The sequence below is a fragment of the Nothoprocta perdicaria genome, unplaced genomic scaffold (assembly GCF_003342845.1).
Source record: "Nothoprocta perdicaria isolate Ctin4 unplaced genomic scaffold, notPer1 scaffold_106, whole genome shotgun sequence".
Lineage (NCBI taxonomy): Eukaryota > Metazoa > Chordata > Aves > Tinamiformes > Tinamidae > Nothoprocta > Nothoprocta perdicaria.
This window is the reverse complement of record NW_020454161.1, coordinates 367,805-386,778: the sequence shown is the minus strand read 5'-3', so window position 1 is coordinate 386,778 and position 18,974 is coordinate 367,805. Positions and strand designations below refer to the sequence as shown.

Sequence of the window (18,974 nt, the reverse complement as noted above, 5' to 3'; positions counted from 1 at the left end):
CTCTTTTTTTTTTTTTTTCCTTTAGTTGCAACAGCTGCAGAACAGATGTAGGCTGACATGAGTTCTGCCAAAAACCTCTTCCAAGTCTCCCACCCATTTTCCACCAAAGAAAAATTAGTCAGGTGATATGAACAGAGAGGTGAAGGTCAGGAATATCAGGGAGCTCCCAATCCTGGCTCTGTAGAGATTGTGAAAAAAGGAAGCAACCCAAAAAGATCCTTAGATTTACTGCTTTGGATATTAAAACAAGTAAAGTTTATGGAGGTGACATTTCTAAAATCTGCTATTTTAAGTAGCATGATGTTAATGGGAAATAAAAGGCAATCTGAATAGGAACCACAGGAACACTCCAGTAGAGAGAATCAAATGTCACCAAGAGTTGATAACTGGCACTCACCTAACTGTCATCTAAGTAGATATTTTTATATACGTTTTCAATGCATTCAATGCATTAAATGTAGCAAAATACTGTTGACACATCTTGCTGGCATAGTTACTACTCTATCTTCAGTCTACTAGGCATACTCACTGAAATCACCCCATTTCATTGTAGCTCATAACATCTCAGGACTGAGAGAGATCGTTAAATAACCCTCCAACTTTGAAGACATCATCATCCAGACCTTTCCCGGAACAGATTCCCTACAATTATAATCATTCAGTCATGTAAATCTTGTTACTGAGAGAGAGGTAATCCTCATATGATGTTTCTGCACACCTTTCCAATTTTACCCTTCAACAGTATTGAGGTATATCATGTGCTTTGTCAGAGTATTTTGAGTATTACAGAGTATTACAAATGCCTTAGGAGACGTGGAATGTAAAGGAATGAAAATGATGGCAGTTGAACATTTTTTTGTGGCACTTTCATGTATTTTGTAAGAAATATTTGAATCAGTAAACACATTATCAGTAATGTTATTGTAAAGGTTCTTCCATTAGAGTGCAAAGCTTTTGTAGACCAACACATCTGACGTGATGTAGCAAAGAACATTTTCTTCTCAGTTACTACAGGGAAGGCGAGCAGGTGTAGGCTGTGAGGCTGTGTGAAAATCCACACAACATGTCGTCTGAGCTGCCCCATGCTGAGCAAGGAATTTATGACCATGTCAGCAGGCTGTACCAGCCTAGAGAGGTTTGTTTGACAAACCAAAAAGCCAGTAAGTGATCTGTGCACATTTGTGGCCAGTGCATAGGCTGGGCTGTGTTTCACCAGGTAGGACTGCAACAGAGCAGTGACAAAGGCATCCAAGTTTCCAGTATGATGTCCATGCCATCTATAGGTGCAGCACTCTTATTTAACATCACAAACTTTGACTATTGCCAGGGATCTTTCCTATGCTAAGTAACAACATGGAAAGACTCCTCGGCTCATGGTCTCCCATAAATAGGCACAGGTTTACCAGGACGTTACAAAAGACTGTAGCAATGACTTGTACAAACTATTTTTCCAAATATATGTATTCCTTTATGTTTCATGATGTATTTGTATAGTATTGGATATGCTGATGTGACAGAGGAGGGAATTTCAGGGAAGAAAAGCTGTGTGCATGTTCTTACAATTGTAAAATGCACAGAGAAGCTTTAGTGCTTCTATTTTGCCAGTAGGTATAAAGGAAGAAATGTGGTCTGCCTTTATTCCTGAGAGGTTCAGGGTGTTTTTCATCTATTAAGTTTTTTATGTTAGGTATGTGGGAGGAATGGCAGACTCCTGTCTCATGTCCATCACTCTTGGAGCATTTGAAATGCAATGCTTTCCTTGTGGACTTACACCAAACTGGGCTAGTTAACATTTTGATTTGACCTTGGCTGCCAATGAATGTGCTATCCAAGGGGCTTCTACTCTGGAAAAGTCCAGCAGGTTTCTGCAGAAATACCTTCCAATCTCTTGTGAGTGAGTAACTCTGTTGGTCCTAAACCCACTCAACTAGTTTGGGGATACCCTCACAACTAGTTTGGGGATACCCTCAACCATACACACCAGCAGTACACTAAAGAGACACAAAATTCAGTGTTTAGTGTCAGCTAAAATGAAAAGTTTTGGTGATTTAAACCTGTTCTCTTTAAAAGATTATTAATGAATGACTGTAGCACTAAGTCAAGCCTCAGCAGTCCGTGTAACAAAGCCAAATAAAAAAGAGACATTCTTCTTCAAAGCAAAAGGGTAACTGACCCAAAAAGAATTGAAAAAAAATGATTACTTTTTATACCTTTATAAATGTAGATGATGTAGTTTTGAAACAAGGCTTACTGACCAGTTGGACAGTCTCGGGCATGTTGATGATTCATCTGACACAGCGTCTCAGAGAGTGATTCCTTATGGGCTTGTTCATTTGGAAGTTGATGCAGGTTTCTATTTAAGTCAGCAGCTGAAGTGTGAATTTATCTGTGACATTTTTAAGATGGTTCATGAAGCCAGAATTTGACTAATGATGCTCCTACTGATCTTCTGCTAATTTTGAATTTATAGGTGTACCATTCCCAAAATTCCAAACTTTTAAATGTCTGGTCCCCCATTTGTTTGGAATTTTTTTGTTCTTTCTCTTTTTTTTTTTTTTTTTCCCCCTTTTGACAGCTCTTTTTTCACAGCACTTATTTATACAGTCTTAATTGACAGCAACAGAAAGACTGACTTCAGCAGTTTGACTCAGAACCAGATGTACCTCTTTCTAAGAGTAAAAGCAACCAGGAGGATGGTATGCCTTCGGTTATGAGCTTTAGTGGTAAAAAGAATTCTCTACTGTTACTAACTGTTGCATCATCTCCCTGCCTCAAGCTAGGTGTGAAGGCAGTGTAGCCCCTTTACCGCACAGGAGGTGCTCTCTGATTTCTTTGATGCTCATTGAATTTCTCATGCTGTGCCTGTTACCTTTCTCTTGAAGTGTAACTCAACTAGACCTTAACATATGCTCTTTAAATCAGGTCTTTGGCTTAAGGTATTAGTGAAATGATAGCATGGAACAACTCTTGAAGTGTTACTCATTAAGACTAATCAGATGATAGACATCCTGCTCTGTCATGGTTGGATGCACTGAGAGCTGTCTCAGCACTGAGAAATGGGAAAGACTTGAAGCTTTGCAAAAATTCTGCAGAGAAGCAGTACGGAAATGAAACACTGCAAGGTTTTAGAGCTAATGTTTGCCTTGCGCGAATGGAAGCAGACGCTTATGTCTGTCAGAATTGCTGTAGCCTTCCTGATTTACAGGGAAGGATCCATAGGTATGAAAGCAAGAGTCTCTTTTCTTTATTTTGGCAAGGAGAACATGTGGAGAACTTCACTCACGTAGAAGGCGAGCAGGTTCCTGATCATTGGGATGGTTTCCTAATTAGCTGTGCACTTGTAATGACGTCCATTTCTCATCCTCTTTTTCAGATTCCCAGGAAGGAAACTACAAGTCAGAGGTCAACAGTAAACCCAGGAAGGAAAGGACAGCTTTCACCAAGGAGCAAATCAGAGAGCTAGAAGCAGAATTTGCTCATCATAACTATTTGACCAGGCTGAGGCGATATGAGATAGCAGTAAACCTTGACCTCACTGAAAGACAGGTACTGATGCCAAATAATAAACTTGAATGCTTGCTCCATATATAGCAGTGGTTAGCAGCTGTACTCAACAGCGCTCTGTTCACATTTTTCACAGATATGTCAGTATATCAGATTGGATGTTTATACCAAAATGACACACATTTGTTATCTGTCTTTGCTGTGAAAGTAATTTATATTTTTATGTTCATCAAGGATGAATTAAGTTCATCGAAGAGGCAGATATGCAATATAAATGCCTAAATGATGTATTAATTTGATTCAATTCAATTGATCATTGATGCAGTTCAGTTGATGCATTTTTTTTTATTATAATCTGAGCACACTGCTGAAGTTTGCAATCTGACTGGAAAGTGGTAGGCCCAAGTATGGTATGTATAAGCAGTTGATTTGCCTACATGCAATGAATACTAGCATCTTTTAGTCTACTAAATATATGCAGTTGCCATTTGTCCAGAGTTTCTGAACATCCTGTTTCCAGATGGCAGCAAAAATGAGAGCACCAGCAAAACTGGAATACAGTCATTTTTAACTACTTTATCTTACCCTGCACTGTGAAAGCAGAGGAGATGATGGAATTTCTTGTCACAGTTACTGGTTTCCTACTCACCAAACCCTGGTCCAGGAAACACTTCTGCACATGCTCAAGTTTTATCATGCATGTTGTCACATTGATTTCTAATAGAAATATTAATGGTAAGCATGTACTGAAGTGTTTCAGAATCTCATCCCAACACACTAATTGTTTGGTCAACTCACATGTCAAACAGTAATTACATCATTACTGCATATGTATTTTTAAAATATACTTTAGTCAAGGCATTTAGAGTATCAGACCCAAATTATCCAAAATCGTATGATATCTATTACTTCATCATTACAGTTGAAACCTTTTACCCACTGATAGATAGTCATCCTTTCCTTGGTCATCACTATTAGACGGAAGAATTCTTTCAGACGTAGTTGGCAAGACAATGATGTATTTTAGGTTGTAAGGAAGAGATGATAAGGAATCAAAATAGCATGTTGAGTAGAAATACTAATATGTATGTGTGTGTATGATCACTGAATCATATATTAGTCAAGCTAAAATATTTGTTAAATACGAGGAATGCTATGTATGAAAATGTTTGTGATGATCAGATTTAAAGATAAGAACAATACTGTGAAAAAAATGGGGAATATTGATTTAATCTTGCTTTTTCTCTTAATTCCATCCACTAACTGAAGTAAGCTTAGACAATTGGATTAGCCAAAACACCTGACTGTGATAGCTTAAGGGAGGTGGAATGAATTCTTATCTCAGTGACAAGGGGAAAGACTCTGTAGAACCAAGCAACAACAATAAAAAAAATCACTGTGCAAATCTGTCAGATATTACTTAGTTCACTGCAGAAATCATATCCCTATTCCCAACAATGGTGAATTTAGCCATGTATTTAACTCTTTCCCTGATAAATTCTTAATTCTGTTATTTTTATTCTTTATAAATTAGGTGTAGTAATACAACTAAATGAGGAGATAGTTCAATATTATAAAGGAAGTAATTAATTAAAAAAGAAATCATGCACTGAAAAGGTTCAGTGGGTTTCTGTGGAGGAAAGAACACAGCCTGCCCTACATAAATGCAGAGAACTCATTTAATTTGTGGGAATACTCCCTGTTTTCTAGCTCTCAGATAACGCCATTCCATCCTTGTGATAATTTCATAGAATTATAATTAATTGATCTAATGATCTAATCTGATTCTTTTCTGCTTCTCCAGATTATCGCAGAGTGACAACTGAGCTGCTAGAGATAACTCCCTTCCTTCCTTCCTGCCTTCCTTCCTGCAAAAAAGCCAACTTTACTTAGAAAGGGAAAGCTCTAAGCTTTTTATATTGGTAGAGTCCAAGTCCATATCTTCCTACTGTAAAATGGTCTGAGGGGAAAAAAGAGAATTTAAAGACAGCATAAAAATTGTCTTTTTATCCAAAACAAGAAGAAATATTTGAAGTAAAATCTGGATGTGTTTTACACTTTTCCAAACCACACTGAGCCAAATAGTGATGTCACTTGCAATGTTGTTAATTAGAAACATCTTTCTGAATCAGATAAATTGTTTTGATGGAACTGAGGCATGGAACTGAGATTTTTTTTGATCGCATATGGCAGTCAAAAATTCAGTGCAGTTAATTGAGAGATTTTAACCTTCTTCCATACTTATTCTGTGTCAGTATTACTTTAGTGACTTCCAAAAAAATCCTCCAGGATATCCCGAGACTGAGGTTAACATTTATTTTTTCATTAAGGGACTTGAACATACATGTCTTTACATTGTTAGCAGAATGAATGACCGTTCTTGAGCTAGAGATCAGTATCTATTTATTTACATACTACTCTTATTTATTACTTTTACTAGCTCTTCCAACTAAGGAGATTGCATTTATTAGCTGTCTTAGATATGTGAAAGAAAACAGTCTCTTTTCTAAATTTATTTTGTCCAAAATAAAATACTTTTTGGTAGCCAAATATATTTGATGGGCTTTTCAAAAACACTCTTTCCACTAATGTAGTATTTTTAGAAAATTGCTATTTCTGGAAAAGTTTTCCTTTCTCATTTTTTTCCTAAAGACTTTATTGGAGAAAATGGTACTTGTGAACCCCCATCTCATCACAGGCTGTAGACCTATATTTATGTTGGAAGCTCTCTTGATCTCTTATGAAACCTTTCAGTTTGCACCCAGAGAACTGAAACTTTTTTCGAGCAATACAACAAGAAAAAAACAGCAGTGGATATGAGATGAACTAAATGTATATCCTCAGAAGAAGGGTTCAAGAGCAGCCTTAACTCCTGATGGAATCAATTATTTAACATACTCAATTTTACAGTTTTTGTTTAAAAAAATGGCAAGTATCATATTACTCAGAACGCAGTAGAGCAAAAAATAATCAGGCAAAAGCATTATCAGGTCATCCTAAAGTTACTACATTCATTATTTCCCGAGATGTGAGATAAATCATGGAGCCTATTATCTTAAGAAAACTCTATCTTTCTCTTGACTGTAGTGATAATTTCAACCATAAGCTGCAGCTTAAAAGCAGCACTGACCAACTAACACTTCATAATTACCTTTCTGTCATTTAAACAAGCTGTAGAAAAAACATATGTCTGAGCATATTTAAAAGCTATATAAAGGTATTAAAGTTTTCTACAATCATCAAAGTAAGGCTCCAATTGACATTTGAAACAACTTACAAGATCAATTCAAACATAAATGCCTCATAGAAGGCCATTTTCACAAAAATAATAATGAAAAAGAATCACATATGGATCAGGAGAAGGAATTAATCCTATCACTCCCTAAAAGGGAAATCTGAGTTACAAGACCAAATGCAATGAAATAAGTGCCTCAAATGCTTAGATATTAAGAGTGCACTTTAAAAGCATTATAAGCACATCTGGTGGTAGGATGGCTCTATTAAGGTATTGTAAGAATTCCAGCAGTATAGGTACGTGTAATTCCTGCTCCGTCTCCTATAGAATGCACTCGCAGTCTCTGCTCGCCAGCAGTTAATAATTTTCAGCTGGCAGGCCTCTATGATATTCTGAAAAGCCAGTTAGGCTGAAAGCTCTCTTAGCTCCCTAGATATTTGTAACCTTGACAAGCGCATTCTTGGCTTTTTTGTCCATCCAGATAAACTTGGAGAAGGTGCCGTCCAAACTTTTTAATATCTTGCTGTGGGATGAGGAGAGGAAGCAGCTGCAGTGGGGTATCAGAGGCGTGGCAAAATGGACATTTTTATGGAGCCGGTCTTGCCAAATATAGAAGGAGTAGGAGATCTTTCCACCTCACCAGATCTTTTAGCTCGGAGCTAATCAAAAGAGCAATGCTGCAGTTCTGCAGGCTAGCTAAGGTTACCGGAATAAACAGTCCAAATACGTAATGCATCTCTCTGCCAACACAAATGGAAAATCCCACCTAGTCAGATTAAATTCTGCTGATGGCAAGGAGAGGGTTTATTTCTTGGTRACTTTAATTTCCAATACCCTCCCCAAAGCCACCAATTGTTTATAAAATTTCTGAAATCATTGCTTTTGGGGCAGTACCAATGGTTCCCAGCATGGGAAAAGTGACAAAAGAAGTATCTTTACCAGAAAGACAAGCAGATAGCATTATTATTTTAATTCATTTGGTCAGTGCTAGTATAGTACCTAGGACAATGAGGCCTTGGAGCATTTTGGTGCTATGACTATACAAATAAAGAAGCATAATCACTGTTAGACATTGAATTTCAATCCGTAAGATAAGAGTGGCTCCTTATTCGTTTGGTCTGAGTACGGCTCCACCAGAGATTAGTTCAAAGCTCCTCAATTTGTCCTCAATTAGTTTCAACCCTGAAAGAGCTACATTTCTCAGGTTAGGTGTCAACATTTCTTCACCAGTATACTTTCAAGTAAAGTGAAAGTATGGGTTGATATGACATAGCTGACCCTGTCAGTCTGTCTGATTTATTGYACTGTCACATCTTGTCTGAAGGGCAGCTGCTTATTTCAAGCTTTCATGTATTCAATACTATCTATACATCTATAATAATGAGCCTGTGTAGCTTAAAATCCTTTKGATTGTTTGCTTTATTTAAAGTAGCACTCTTAAAATAAAACTGAGTAATACTTTTCTGTTTGTCTTGAGAAATGTAAATACTAGCGATAAGAATTTCTATGCTAACTCAGTTTGTTCTTTCTTAGGAAAGAATGCTCCTGACACACGTAATTACAACCCATGCATAATTTTGATTTGTCTGATAATTCTTTAACAAAGGTACATGGCAGAACTTCAAATAGAATATTTACTTCTGCAATATTTATTGGATTCTAACAAGCAATCCCATGTGCAAAGATCCAAGTGCCTCACGCTGCTTGCTGTGAGTGGACCCTGCACCTGCAGAGAAACCTCAAGGGCTCCAGGGTGGGGAGGCCAAGGCAACTTCTGACTGGGCCAAGCAGCATATGCAATGTAGGCAGAAATGTTAGTTTGTGTGACTATTTTTACAAAGTCAGGAAAGCTCTACTGTCTCCCACCCCTACCCTTTTTTACACATAAAGTCTAAGGAATATCTAATTTGCTCTGCCAGCCTTCAAAGGAAATAGGAACGTTTTAGCTTTATGGTTGCTTTGGAGAGAAAAAAAAAAAAAAAAAAGACTGCAGGAGATGGAACATGTGTTAGCTTTAGAGATGATTGCAAAAATTCTTTAATAAAAAAAAAAAAAAAAAAAAAAGGCTTACAGGTGGTCTTGGGGGATAGCTATAAATCAAAGCGGATTTTTTTTTTTTTATGCAAGATGTTGAAAAATGTAGAATCTTTCTCTGATTTCACTATTTACTTCTCTCCCGGGCAGGTCCAGCTGCAAACAGCTGCAGCTCCCAGAAGCTTGCTAGCTTTAAGACCTGAGGTTGATTTTGTGGCTAGTTCACCATCAAAAAGCTCAAGATTGGCTTGTTTTGGAAGGCAAAAGTCTCTCTAGATTAGAACTGTGGAACTAGTTTAAAGGAATACAAATGAAGGTGCTTCTCACTTGGCTTATGACGTGGCTTCCACAGCCATAGAACCCTGGAGGATTGTCACGGACCAGTAGTCAGAGGTTATTTTCTGCTGAGTTCTTCTTGTGGACACTTTACTTTCTTTACACTAAAGTAGTAGTAGAGAAAAGCCAAAGCGAGCCCAAATCATCTGGTGCCATTTAATTATCACACTTAGCTGACGTGAACAAAATAGGTGCAGAGTGGTACAAGTTGGAAGCTTTGCCATGCAGTAAAACACTACACACAAAAGTAACTCATACACATAAAAAATGCCTGTAGGAAGCAATGGTAAAGACTTGCTGAAGTAAATCTTCTGCAGAAATTGATTTCCCGCCACGTGCTTGCTTTGTAGATTTCTCTCTGTATGTACATTGGCTGGATTTGGCTGGAGATAGATCCTGAAAGCCAAGCTGTAGGAGAATAAGGGGCAGCAGGTGCTAGGAGCAGCCCCACACTCACCCTTTCTTTGCTCCCCCTTCCCCACAAAAAGATATTGATGATATTAAAAATACTCCCTTAAGATTATATACAACAATCCCMTTCTGTGTTTTCACTAGGAGATGACCTGAAACAGTGAGTACAGTTCAGTTTAAGGCATGTTAACTCTAAAGCCTAGTGAGGAGAAGTTCTGAGTAGGTTTCACTGGTGAAGAAGGTGACATTTCTTTGAAGGGAGTCAAAGGAGCTAAATTGGTTGTTGTCAAAGACTTCTGAAATGGGAGCAAAACGCTGCAGTCCCTGCCGTCCTCAGAAATATAATGTCTATTCCATCCCTGCCTAAACGTGGGAGGTAGAAAGGAGAATGTATCACCTAAGCAGGACCCAAACCTCAACTGACTTCTCTGTAACAGAAAACCAGGGCTCCCTCCTACACTTTCCTGGGTGCCAAGAGCTCCAGCTGTCCTTTGTGCATGTGCCAAAACCTCCCCTTTTTCTCAACAGCTGCTACAGAGCACTTGTGTGCGCTTGCTGCAGATCCTGCAGCATAACATGGACCAGATTGCTTTGAATAGAAGAGCAAATGGTTTAGGCAATTTTATTCACAATGCACTGGTATCACTAGCTAATTTCTGGAGAAAAGCTTTTTGTTTTKGGKTTTTTTTTCCCACTAATGTACTTACTAAGAAGACAGTGAATATTCAGATATATTTATTTAAATTGATTTTAGACTTAAGATGTGTTTAAGAGTTTTATAAGGTTTATTTCGTTTGTTTGTTTTTATTGGAAATAGAAATTCCATTAAATCATACAAGCAAGAAAAAGTACCTGAACTTTCTTAGGTACATTGTTTCTCCTTGATGAATGTCACACAGATAAAAACTAACAGATCTATGTAAAAACATGTGTTAGTTACAGTGACTGAGATTAACTGGTAGTTTCAACTACCACCTCTGTAAATGTTTGAAATGAACAGATTTGCCTCTTTCAGCCCTCATATTTATTTCATACATTAAAGCAGGAAAAGAAGCTTTCCTGTTTCTTCATTCAGATTTCCTTTTCTAATTTTGTTGCATAAATTATCATAAAATTATTATGTCTGTATCTGTGAAAAAGGTAAGTTCCATCTGTATAACACCAGTCATTTCTGTAAGTTCAGGAGTTTGACTTTCTTTAGAACTTGGCAGCACATATGTAGTTACTGGATTTGTTTCATAACTAAATAAAGTCCAGAAGGAGGGCTTTCATTTTTTTTTAATTCTGAAAAATCATAAGTATTTTTGTTATGCATATGCTTACATGGAGTAAACGTGCTTATTGGAATAAAATAAAATAGATTAAAAAAAAAGGAAAAAAAAAAGAAAAAAAAAAAAGAAAATGGGCATTGGTTGTCCTGGGGCAAAAGGCTTCAAAGGCTTGTTGATTTAGTCCTTACACCGCATCACTTAAATGAGATACAACTCATGGAATATGGGATGGTGACTTAAAAGACTCATTAATAGACGTATGCATCTTTTTTAGAAAAATAACAGTCTCAAGCAGTACAGGGCTCTTTGATTTTTAAGGTTTGTGAGATATCAGGCCTTAAATTTTACTCTTGCATGGGAATCATCAGCCACTACAATCAGATATTAATAAAACTGTACTTGATTTTTTGGAGAGAGTTCCAGGAGAAATATCTGATTATTTCAAAAAACAAAAAAATCAGGCAGTTAAGGTAGTTTTACAGTTTTAGCTCTATTAATTCTTTCATTTTTGTGTACATATTTTTCTTTATTAAGGAAAAAACTTTAATTATAATAATAATCTGTTTAATTTTTCTCTGCAAGTACAGAATGCTAAGTACAGAAGACTAAAATCCCATTTTGATCAAGAAATAATGAATAATTTACATTAACAGGACATGATAGAAGTTAACTATTCTTAAAGCTAACGTAGCTGAAGTGCTCTGCTGAAAGAGCAGTATTAAATCCATCTTTTAAGTAATGTTTTTTTTTTTTCTGGAACCAAAATGGTATACTGATATCCACATTATGAAGTAATACTGGGAATAGAGTTGGAAGACAGGACTTAATGTGGTCCTTCGGCCCACTATTATATATTGATTGCTTTAGTAACGTAGACACTRTTATTAGGAACGTCAAGACCTTTGGATCCTCATCCTGTGATTCCAACAGAGGACTCCTTAAAACAAATTCATCACAGCAAAACATTTTTCTTGTGTCTCTGAAGATCTCTAGAGGTCCCTTCCAACCTCAACCATTCTGCGATTCTGTGAAATCCTTTACTGCTATCTTAAATAACATCCTAATCATCAGATGTGGAGATGCAAATGCTAAGTAACTTGTTGACTAAGGGAAAAGAAGCTGCACTTTCGTGCCAGTAAGCAGATGTGCTTAAAAGACTGTCTYGTAAGTGCTGATTTAGAAACAGCTGTTGATGCTACCATAGTCTTTCATATAGTTCATTTCCCTCTGCTTCTTTTGCTTTCCACACACTTGCTCTGTGTAGTTAAGTTGGGCTCGATAGATGGTGTAGAGGAGAGAGAGTTTTCATAATAATAAGCAATCAAGCTCTTGGAGTTGAGAGTGAACACTCTCAACTTGTGCTGAGCTAACTTAGACTTGAACAGCATAAAAAGTTCAGAACACCTACAATATTATTTTTCTTACAGAAAATCTTCAAACTGCTTTTAAAGGATGTAGCTTTTGCAAAAGTTGAAAATAGACTAATTTTTTCTTACTGAGGAAAAAATTTTTTTCACTTCAGTCAGGATCTTTCTTCTCTTTCTTTTTCTTTAGCTTTCTTTTCCTTTTTTTGTTTTTCTTTTGCTCTTTCACAGTCTTTTGCATGTTTGTTCATTCTCCCTTTTTGCTCTTTGACTTTCAGTCTTGCCTTGAGTCTCTTGTTCTCTCTTGCTCTTTCATTCTTTCTTGTTTATTCTTACTCTTTGTCTCTTCCTTTCTCAATATATTCTGCACGTTTTGTGATATACCTGTAATGCTTTCAAGTAAGTTGCTCATATGGAAAGCAGTTTTCCATGAATCAGTGTAAATTGTTGCTCTGAAGCASTTCATACATCATGTTTCACTTCCTTCCCATTACTAAAGTATTGATGGATCACATGTCAGTAACTACTACCACTTCCCCTTATTGACTCTTCAACTGCAGAGGAAGTTCAGATTTCAGATATCTAAATTTGATCTCTGGAGGAAATAACAAGTGACGGACCTTTCTTATGTTATTAGTATATAAGCTTTAAAGACTTCATCCAGAATCAATTGAAACTGGTGGAAAAACTCATAGTGACATTGGTATAGTTTGGATCAGGCCAAAAGAGGATTTCAATACTTTGTAACTGAGGATATAATAAATAAATAAATAAATAAATAAAACTCTAGTGTATCATATGACAGTGCATTAATGCATCAAATGATATCAAAACAAACTCATAATATTTTAGATAATAAACTTCACTTTCAAGCTTTTGGGTATCATCTTTTGTATACCAAATAAAGAAATTTCCCATTTTATATTTTTGAGTCAATCAGATGCAAATTATTTGAAGACATTACTTAATCTGTAAAAATATATTTTCCCCCCCACGCACACATCCTTCTTTTTAAAATAAAAGCCTCTCTCCTTACTGGCAGCCTGATGGGCTACGTGCGAGCCCRTGGAAGAGATTAGTGTGTATTCTCCTTTGGGAGCAGCAGGGTTCCTCTCTTCACACCACCTTCCAGAGAGCCTGTGCAAAGATACTGGGCATGCATTTAGCCGTGCTTTCCCTGAAGGCTGCGTTTCTTGAACTTGTGAGCAGACGTAGTAGTGCTTGCTGGATCCAGAGAAGGGTTTAGAAAACAGGCTTGCTCCTCTTGCAAAGGGGAGTCACCTCCCTGCACTTGATTTCTTGTGGCTGATACAGGCTTACAGCTGTCCCTGGGGCAGGTGTTTCAGGGCATCGTTGGGTGAGCTGGTGCCAAGGCCGCTCATGTGAATTCAAATGCAATCAGGTTAGTTAGGCCAGCAGATCTAAGGGTTTGGCTCTGTCCCTGAGAGTGCTTGCAGGAGTATTGCGTTTGGTTTCTGAAGCCAACAAAGAGGAAATCAATKTATTTGGATGCCAGTAAGCTGGTTGAATCCAGGTCATGCATGGAAATTTTGCCTCAAATATAACACCGTCGTTTTTCTTGAAACACTTTTTGCATACTTTATTATTTTGTTTTAGGCTTTCCATGTTACTACTTATTCCATGAGTGTTCATGGACATGAAAAGGCACTGAAAGCTGCTCAGATCTTTTAAGTATCTCTCCAACTCTCTCCTCTCTTGTGAATGGAATAAAATTCTCATTTCAGGGAAAAAAAAAAGAGAGAGAGAGAGAGAGACAGAGAGACAGAGAGACAGAGAGAGACCCTCAGGTGTTTGGTAGTATCCAGAGTTGAATCCAGACTCTGGGGTTTTTTTGATCTTTAGATTAAGACTACAGTACCATTTGTTCTTTTATTACACTGTTTGGCACTTCTATAGGAGTGTCTTTTATAAAAGAAACTTCATTGTCTTAAAAAACAAAAATAAAGTGACGTCTGTAACTTCTCCCAGAGTGCTGCCAGTGCTATCCTAATGCTGTGCCCTTTTGGAGGCACTATTTCTGATATATGACCTAAATATGATAATACCCAACATCACAACAGCCAGTAATAAATACCTTCCCCTTTACACTCATTTCACTTTGCAAACCAGATTCTTTGGCTCTGATTGGGAGGTGAGAGGAAAGGATRTGCTGTGCTTTGAGGCGCCTAGCTAACCTGGAATCGTTTTGCTCTTTTCCCAAGTGGTTGGCTACAACAGCTCACATTGGCTTCAACAGGAACATGGTGAATTAAAAAAATAAATATACCTCTCTTCTTTCCCACATACATACGTGCTAATTGTGATGGTAACTGTCATTTTAGTTGTAGTAAAGTCTCTCTGTAAAACTCAGAGTTATAGTAAAGGTTAAACACTGCAGTATTTCCTGGATGTATAAGACAGATTTAGCAAAACAGCATTTTTGTGGCTCTGTTACTCATGTTGTACAATGTGTCCTGCTGTGACTGTTCCTTGCTGATTCTTTTAAAACTCTGCAACACATTCTGCTAAACACAGCAGAGGATACACCGACATTGCAAACTTTCTGTCTTTGTTTCCAAGAGAAAAAATTGCAGCTATTGTTTATTTTTTCTGTAGAACTTTCATGTTTAGAGATTCACTAGGGCAAATACAAAAGACTTTTTAACACATTTAACTCTCAATGGATCAAAAATAGCAATATTTTCATTCATACATCCTGCTTTCACTGACAGTATTTTAAATTGATTTGTAATCAGGTAATTATTTGTCAGAAAGCATGCCCAGGACCTATGGCTAAATAGAATAGAATCTAGGATCTGGAATAGGGTCAATCAACTATCATATTTTAAATATTTTTGCAAAATAGACAGGGAAGTTTTGATTGTGAGAAATCCTCTTTCTGATGCTTTATCAAGTGAAAAAAAGGAGCTTTTAAGCTGCTTCTCTTGAATCTCACCTGTTTAGAGAAACAAAAGGCAATGCAAACTTTTAAGCAGAAAGATACTTTCCAAAGTAATTGGCGTCCTCTGAAATGTGTAAGAAAGGGGAKCAACAACAGTGTGGGTCTAGGTCAGCGCACTGGGCTCTGTACTACCCCAAAGGTAGGTGCTTGTCTGCTACAATTTTGCTTCCGCTTCTATAGCTGTGAAGGGATGTTCATATGTTTTTCAGGATACCTCAGCAGGTATCCTGAAAGATTTGCCTGCTCTTCAGGGAAGCCCTGCTGCACTTTTTTCCAAATGGATGGAAATGCAACATGCTAGGCAAAAAAAAAAAAAAAAAAAAAACTACTGCTGCAAGGATCACTATTGACCTCTAATGATACCATCTTCATTTTTTTTTGTTGTTGTTGTTTTGTCTCTCTTTAACGAAGGTCAAAGTTTGGTTCCAGAACAGACGGATGAAGTGGAAGCGGGTAAAAGGGGGCCAGCAAGGGGCGGCAGCCCGGGAGAAGGAACTGGTGAACGTGAAAAAGGGCACGCTGCTCCCCTCCGAGCTCTCCGGCATCGGGGCCGCCGGGCTGCRGCACACGGGGGACTCACTAGCCAACGACGACAGCCACGACAGTGACCACAGCTCTGAGCATGCACACTTATGATACACAGCGAGTGTCCCAGCTCCGTTCTCAGGAAAGATGCTTTGCTGGCAAGCCTTACACGGGCATCGTTTACGTATGCAAGTGACTCTGGCAGTGATTTTAAAAGTTGTTACGGAAAATTCAGGCTTATTGTGTCTGCTTTCAAGATTTTTTAGATGGTTTACAGTAAGTGCCATGTCTTAAAGGTGCCTCAAGAGTGGAGAAGTGGAAGATGAACTTCCTTTGAACATTCCAGATTTGTTTGTCATGGTTATGACAGCGGGCAGGTATTTTTGCTTTAGCTTGCACTGAAAATTACATTGCTCTCAACAGATGTTATATTCTGAAAACCACAGTGCCACAAAATCACTATCTAGTGGATAAGAAATGTATTTTTACTCTGTATATATTTACGTTACAGCATTTTCCTGTCTTCACTAATTTTAGCAATGCATTCATATTAGCGATGGCAATAGTCACTCATGACAGTAAATGGCTTTCTGTCTCTCTATTTTTGTTTTGTTTCTCCAAAGACATACAATACATCCAGATACTTTTGTTCAAGTAGTGAACAATAAAATAGTATCTGCTAGGACACGTCCTTGTRTGACAGACAAAACAAAAGTTATGTTGCATTTACTATCAACTGCTGCTAATAGGGTATTATTAAACTTAACTAGCTCCTCAATTCTTCTTATCTTATAACTGCAAGAATGATTTTTAGGATCATAAGGATAGCCCAGTAACCTGCCAGAAAGAATTTCATGTTCTGCCCATGCTCAGTGGAAACTCCCCAAAGAATTACTCATTCCTCCTTTGTCATTTTTGAGTACGTTGTTAAGAACTGACACTGCAGAAATGTTGTCTCTTCATCTTCAGTTTTAGAACCAGCAGATAACCTGAAAGTTTTTATCAATAAACTGTTTATGTTGGCAGAAATCAGAAGATGAAGGTATTGTGTCCCAAATGTAAAATCAAGACACATTTTCTGTTATAAGCTTTTGTGTACATACAGGCAAATAGCAAAACCCAAAATTTAATGCAAACCATTGATTGTACTTTGTAAAGAAAAATGTTTAATAAATAATCCTTTTTAAATAATTCTGGTCTCTTTACAGTGATTTCATAGGAAAATCAAAGTGTTTTTTGTAAAAGTTCTAAGCAGCTTTGCCTTCTTTGGGTTTTTTTGGAACTTCATCTGTCTCTGAACAATACAAAGCTATGTTTCAAATTCAGACTTTTAATCTTGGATGAACCTTCCACCTTGATCCATTTGGGAAAGTCTTTCCTTTAGCAGGAAGAAAGCATCAGGCAGCTAATGATATCTTCAGCCAAAAACAACAAGAGTCTGTTGAACCATTTTTCCAGACCAAGAACAAATATCAAGGGGTATTTTGTTTTGCCTTGTAGAAATGGATTAAAAGGAATAAATATGAGGAAAGTGATGCATGCTTTTATTATCTTGCCTTGGTTCAATAAAATTGGTTAGGAGAAAAAATAATTCTGACCAAACTTGGGAGATTATAACAATTAATTGAATYGTGTAGAGTGATAGAGGAGCAAAGCGAAAGAGTGAGAGGAAATGTGAATATCATAGTAAATGTGAGCATTCATTTAAGGTCTGTTAAGCAGTGGAATATCCTTATTGTTAAATTGTTAAATGCGTTCAAGACCTCTGGGTCTTATATCCTACTTTGCACTGTAAGTCTGTTTTTTTTTCTGGCACATTTATTGTTTGGCACATAATTTAATTGGGATACTTCTAGTGTTAGGGACTATCCAGTATGAGGAATGATGACAAACTTTGAACCATAATAATCTCCCTCAATCTGTTGAGATGAAGAGTGAAGGTAGAAGGGAGAGAAACATGCAAATGGACTTATAGCACCAGGAGTGTTAATGAACAAATTATGTAATTATGATCAAATTTTGTAACTTTATATTACAGAAAAAAAGACAACATAACTGATTTGAAAGCAGCTCAGACTTTGGATTTAGCTGTAAGGGGTAAAGTAGATGTAGTAACCTCTCAGGTTACTTAAAGACTYCTGATGGCTTTAAGCACAGTGCAATATGATGCAGAGATTGCTCACCAGCAAGTGAAAGCAGGGTGAACTTCCTATCATGGTGCTGAAGGACTATATTTACAGGCACAGCACCACAAGATACAGATCTGCTTCTTTCAGGCTTCAGCTGATTCATATTCTGGTCCCAGCAGTGACTTTTGTGCACATGAATTGTGGTTTGAGGGTTGGTAGACTTGGTGAGTTTGGGACTTACCAGAGTACATGATTTTCAGTCCTGTTCTCAGTGTCCGTATTACTCAAGTGTTAACTTACAGAAGCTGCTGGGGTTAGTCACACATTACGACTACACGCTAAAATTGTAGCGTAACTGCCTTGCTGAAATGAGCTATGGGTAAAAGCTTTTGAACTTTTTGTTTTACATCCATTGGCTTTTATCTTCAGTCTTCAGAGGTTTTCTCAACCAATGTAAACTTGAAGGATGGCTAAGTATGATCATCAAGCTCTAAGACTGTTATTTGCCCAAGGATGTGCAAACACTCAGTGGTAGAAAAAAGCATGATGAATCATATCTTTGTTTATTTTTGTTGGGTCCAGTTATTAAGTATTACGTAATGATTTTCATATCTTAGCATTGATGAATCCTGCTTTTGAGGACTAGCATCATATTTTTGGAGCTGTTGTTTGTCTAGAGTCCATCTTTGATACTCTGTAGTTAACATATCACTAAGAAGAAGAAATGTGGAATCTGAAAAAAGTACACTGAAAATCTCATCTACTGTAAAAAGGAGGGATACTGAACAGTTTAACGTTTGACATGATGGATGATGTAAATTCTTTTTTTTCTGCTGTCTCTAGTAAATAATGCTATATATTATTTGCAGGGTTCCTTTCTCTTCTGCTTATAGTTACTGACTTTATTTTTTGTATTTATGTTTCTATGGATCCGTGTTACTGTTTTCAGATTTTTTTGGGCAATGGCAATGCAACAAGTGTGGTTAAAATAGTCGTAGAATCACAGAATCGTTCAGGTTGGAAGGGACCTCTAGAGATCATATGGTCCAACCACCCCTGCACAAGCAGGGTCATCTAGAGCATGTGGCACAGGATTGTGTCCAAGCAGGTCTTGAATATCTCTAGAGAGGGAGATTCCACAACCTCTCTTGGCAACCTCTTCCAGTGCTCTGTTCTAGTGTCACTCTCACTGTTAAGAAAATT

General features: G+C 37.3%; 1 protein-coding gene across 1 annotated transcript in view; it reads left to right on the top strand.

The window, feature by feature from the left end:
• MEOX2 (mesenchyme homeobox 2) overlaps positions 1–16,538 on the top strand; it is a 53,496-nt gene extending 36,958 nt beyond the window's left edge. Inside the window, exons 2-3 of the mRNA XM_026044972.1 lie at positions 3,374–3,546; positions 15,529–16,538. Of these exons, the coding sequence (XP_025900757.1) occupies positions 3,374–3,546; positions 15,529–15,753 (398 nt within the window). The 3' untranslated portion in view covers positions 15,754–16,538. The remainder of the gene's footprint in view (positions 1–3,373; positions 3,547–15,528) is intronic.
• The last annotated feature ends 2,436 nt before the right edge of the window (positions 16,539–18,974 follow it).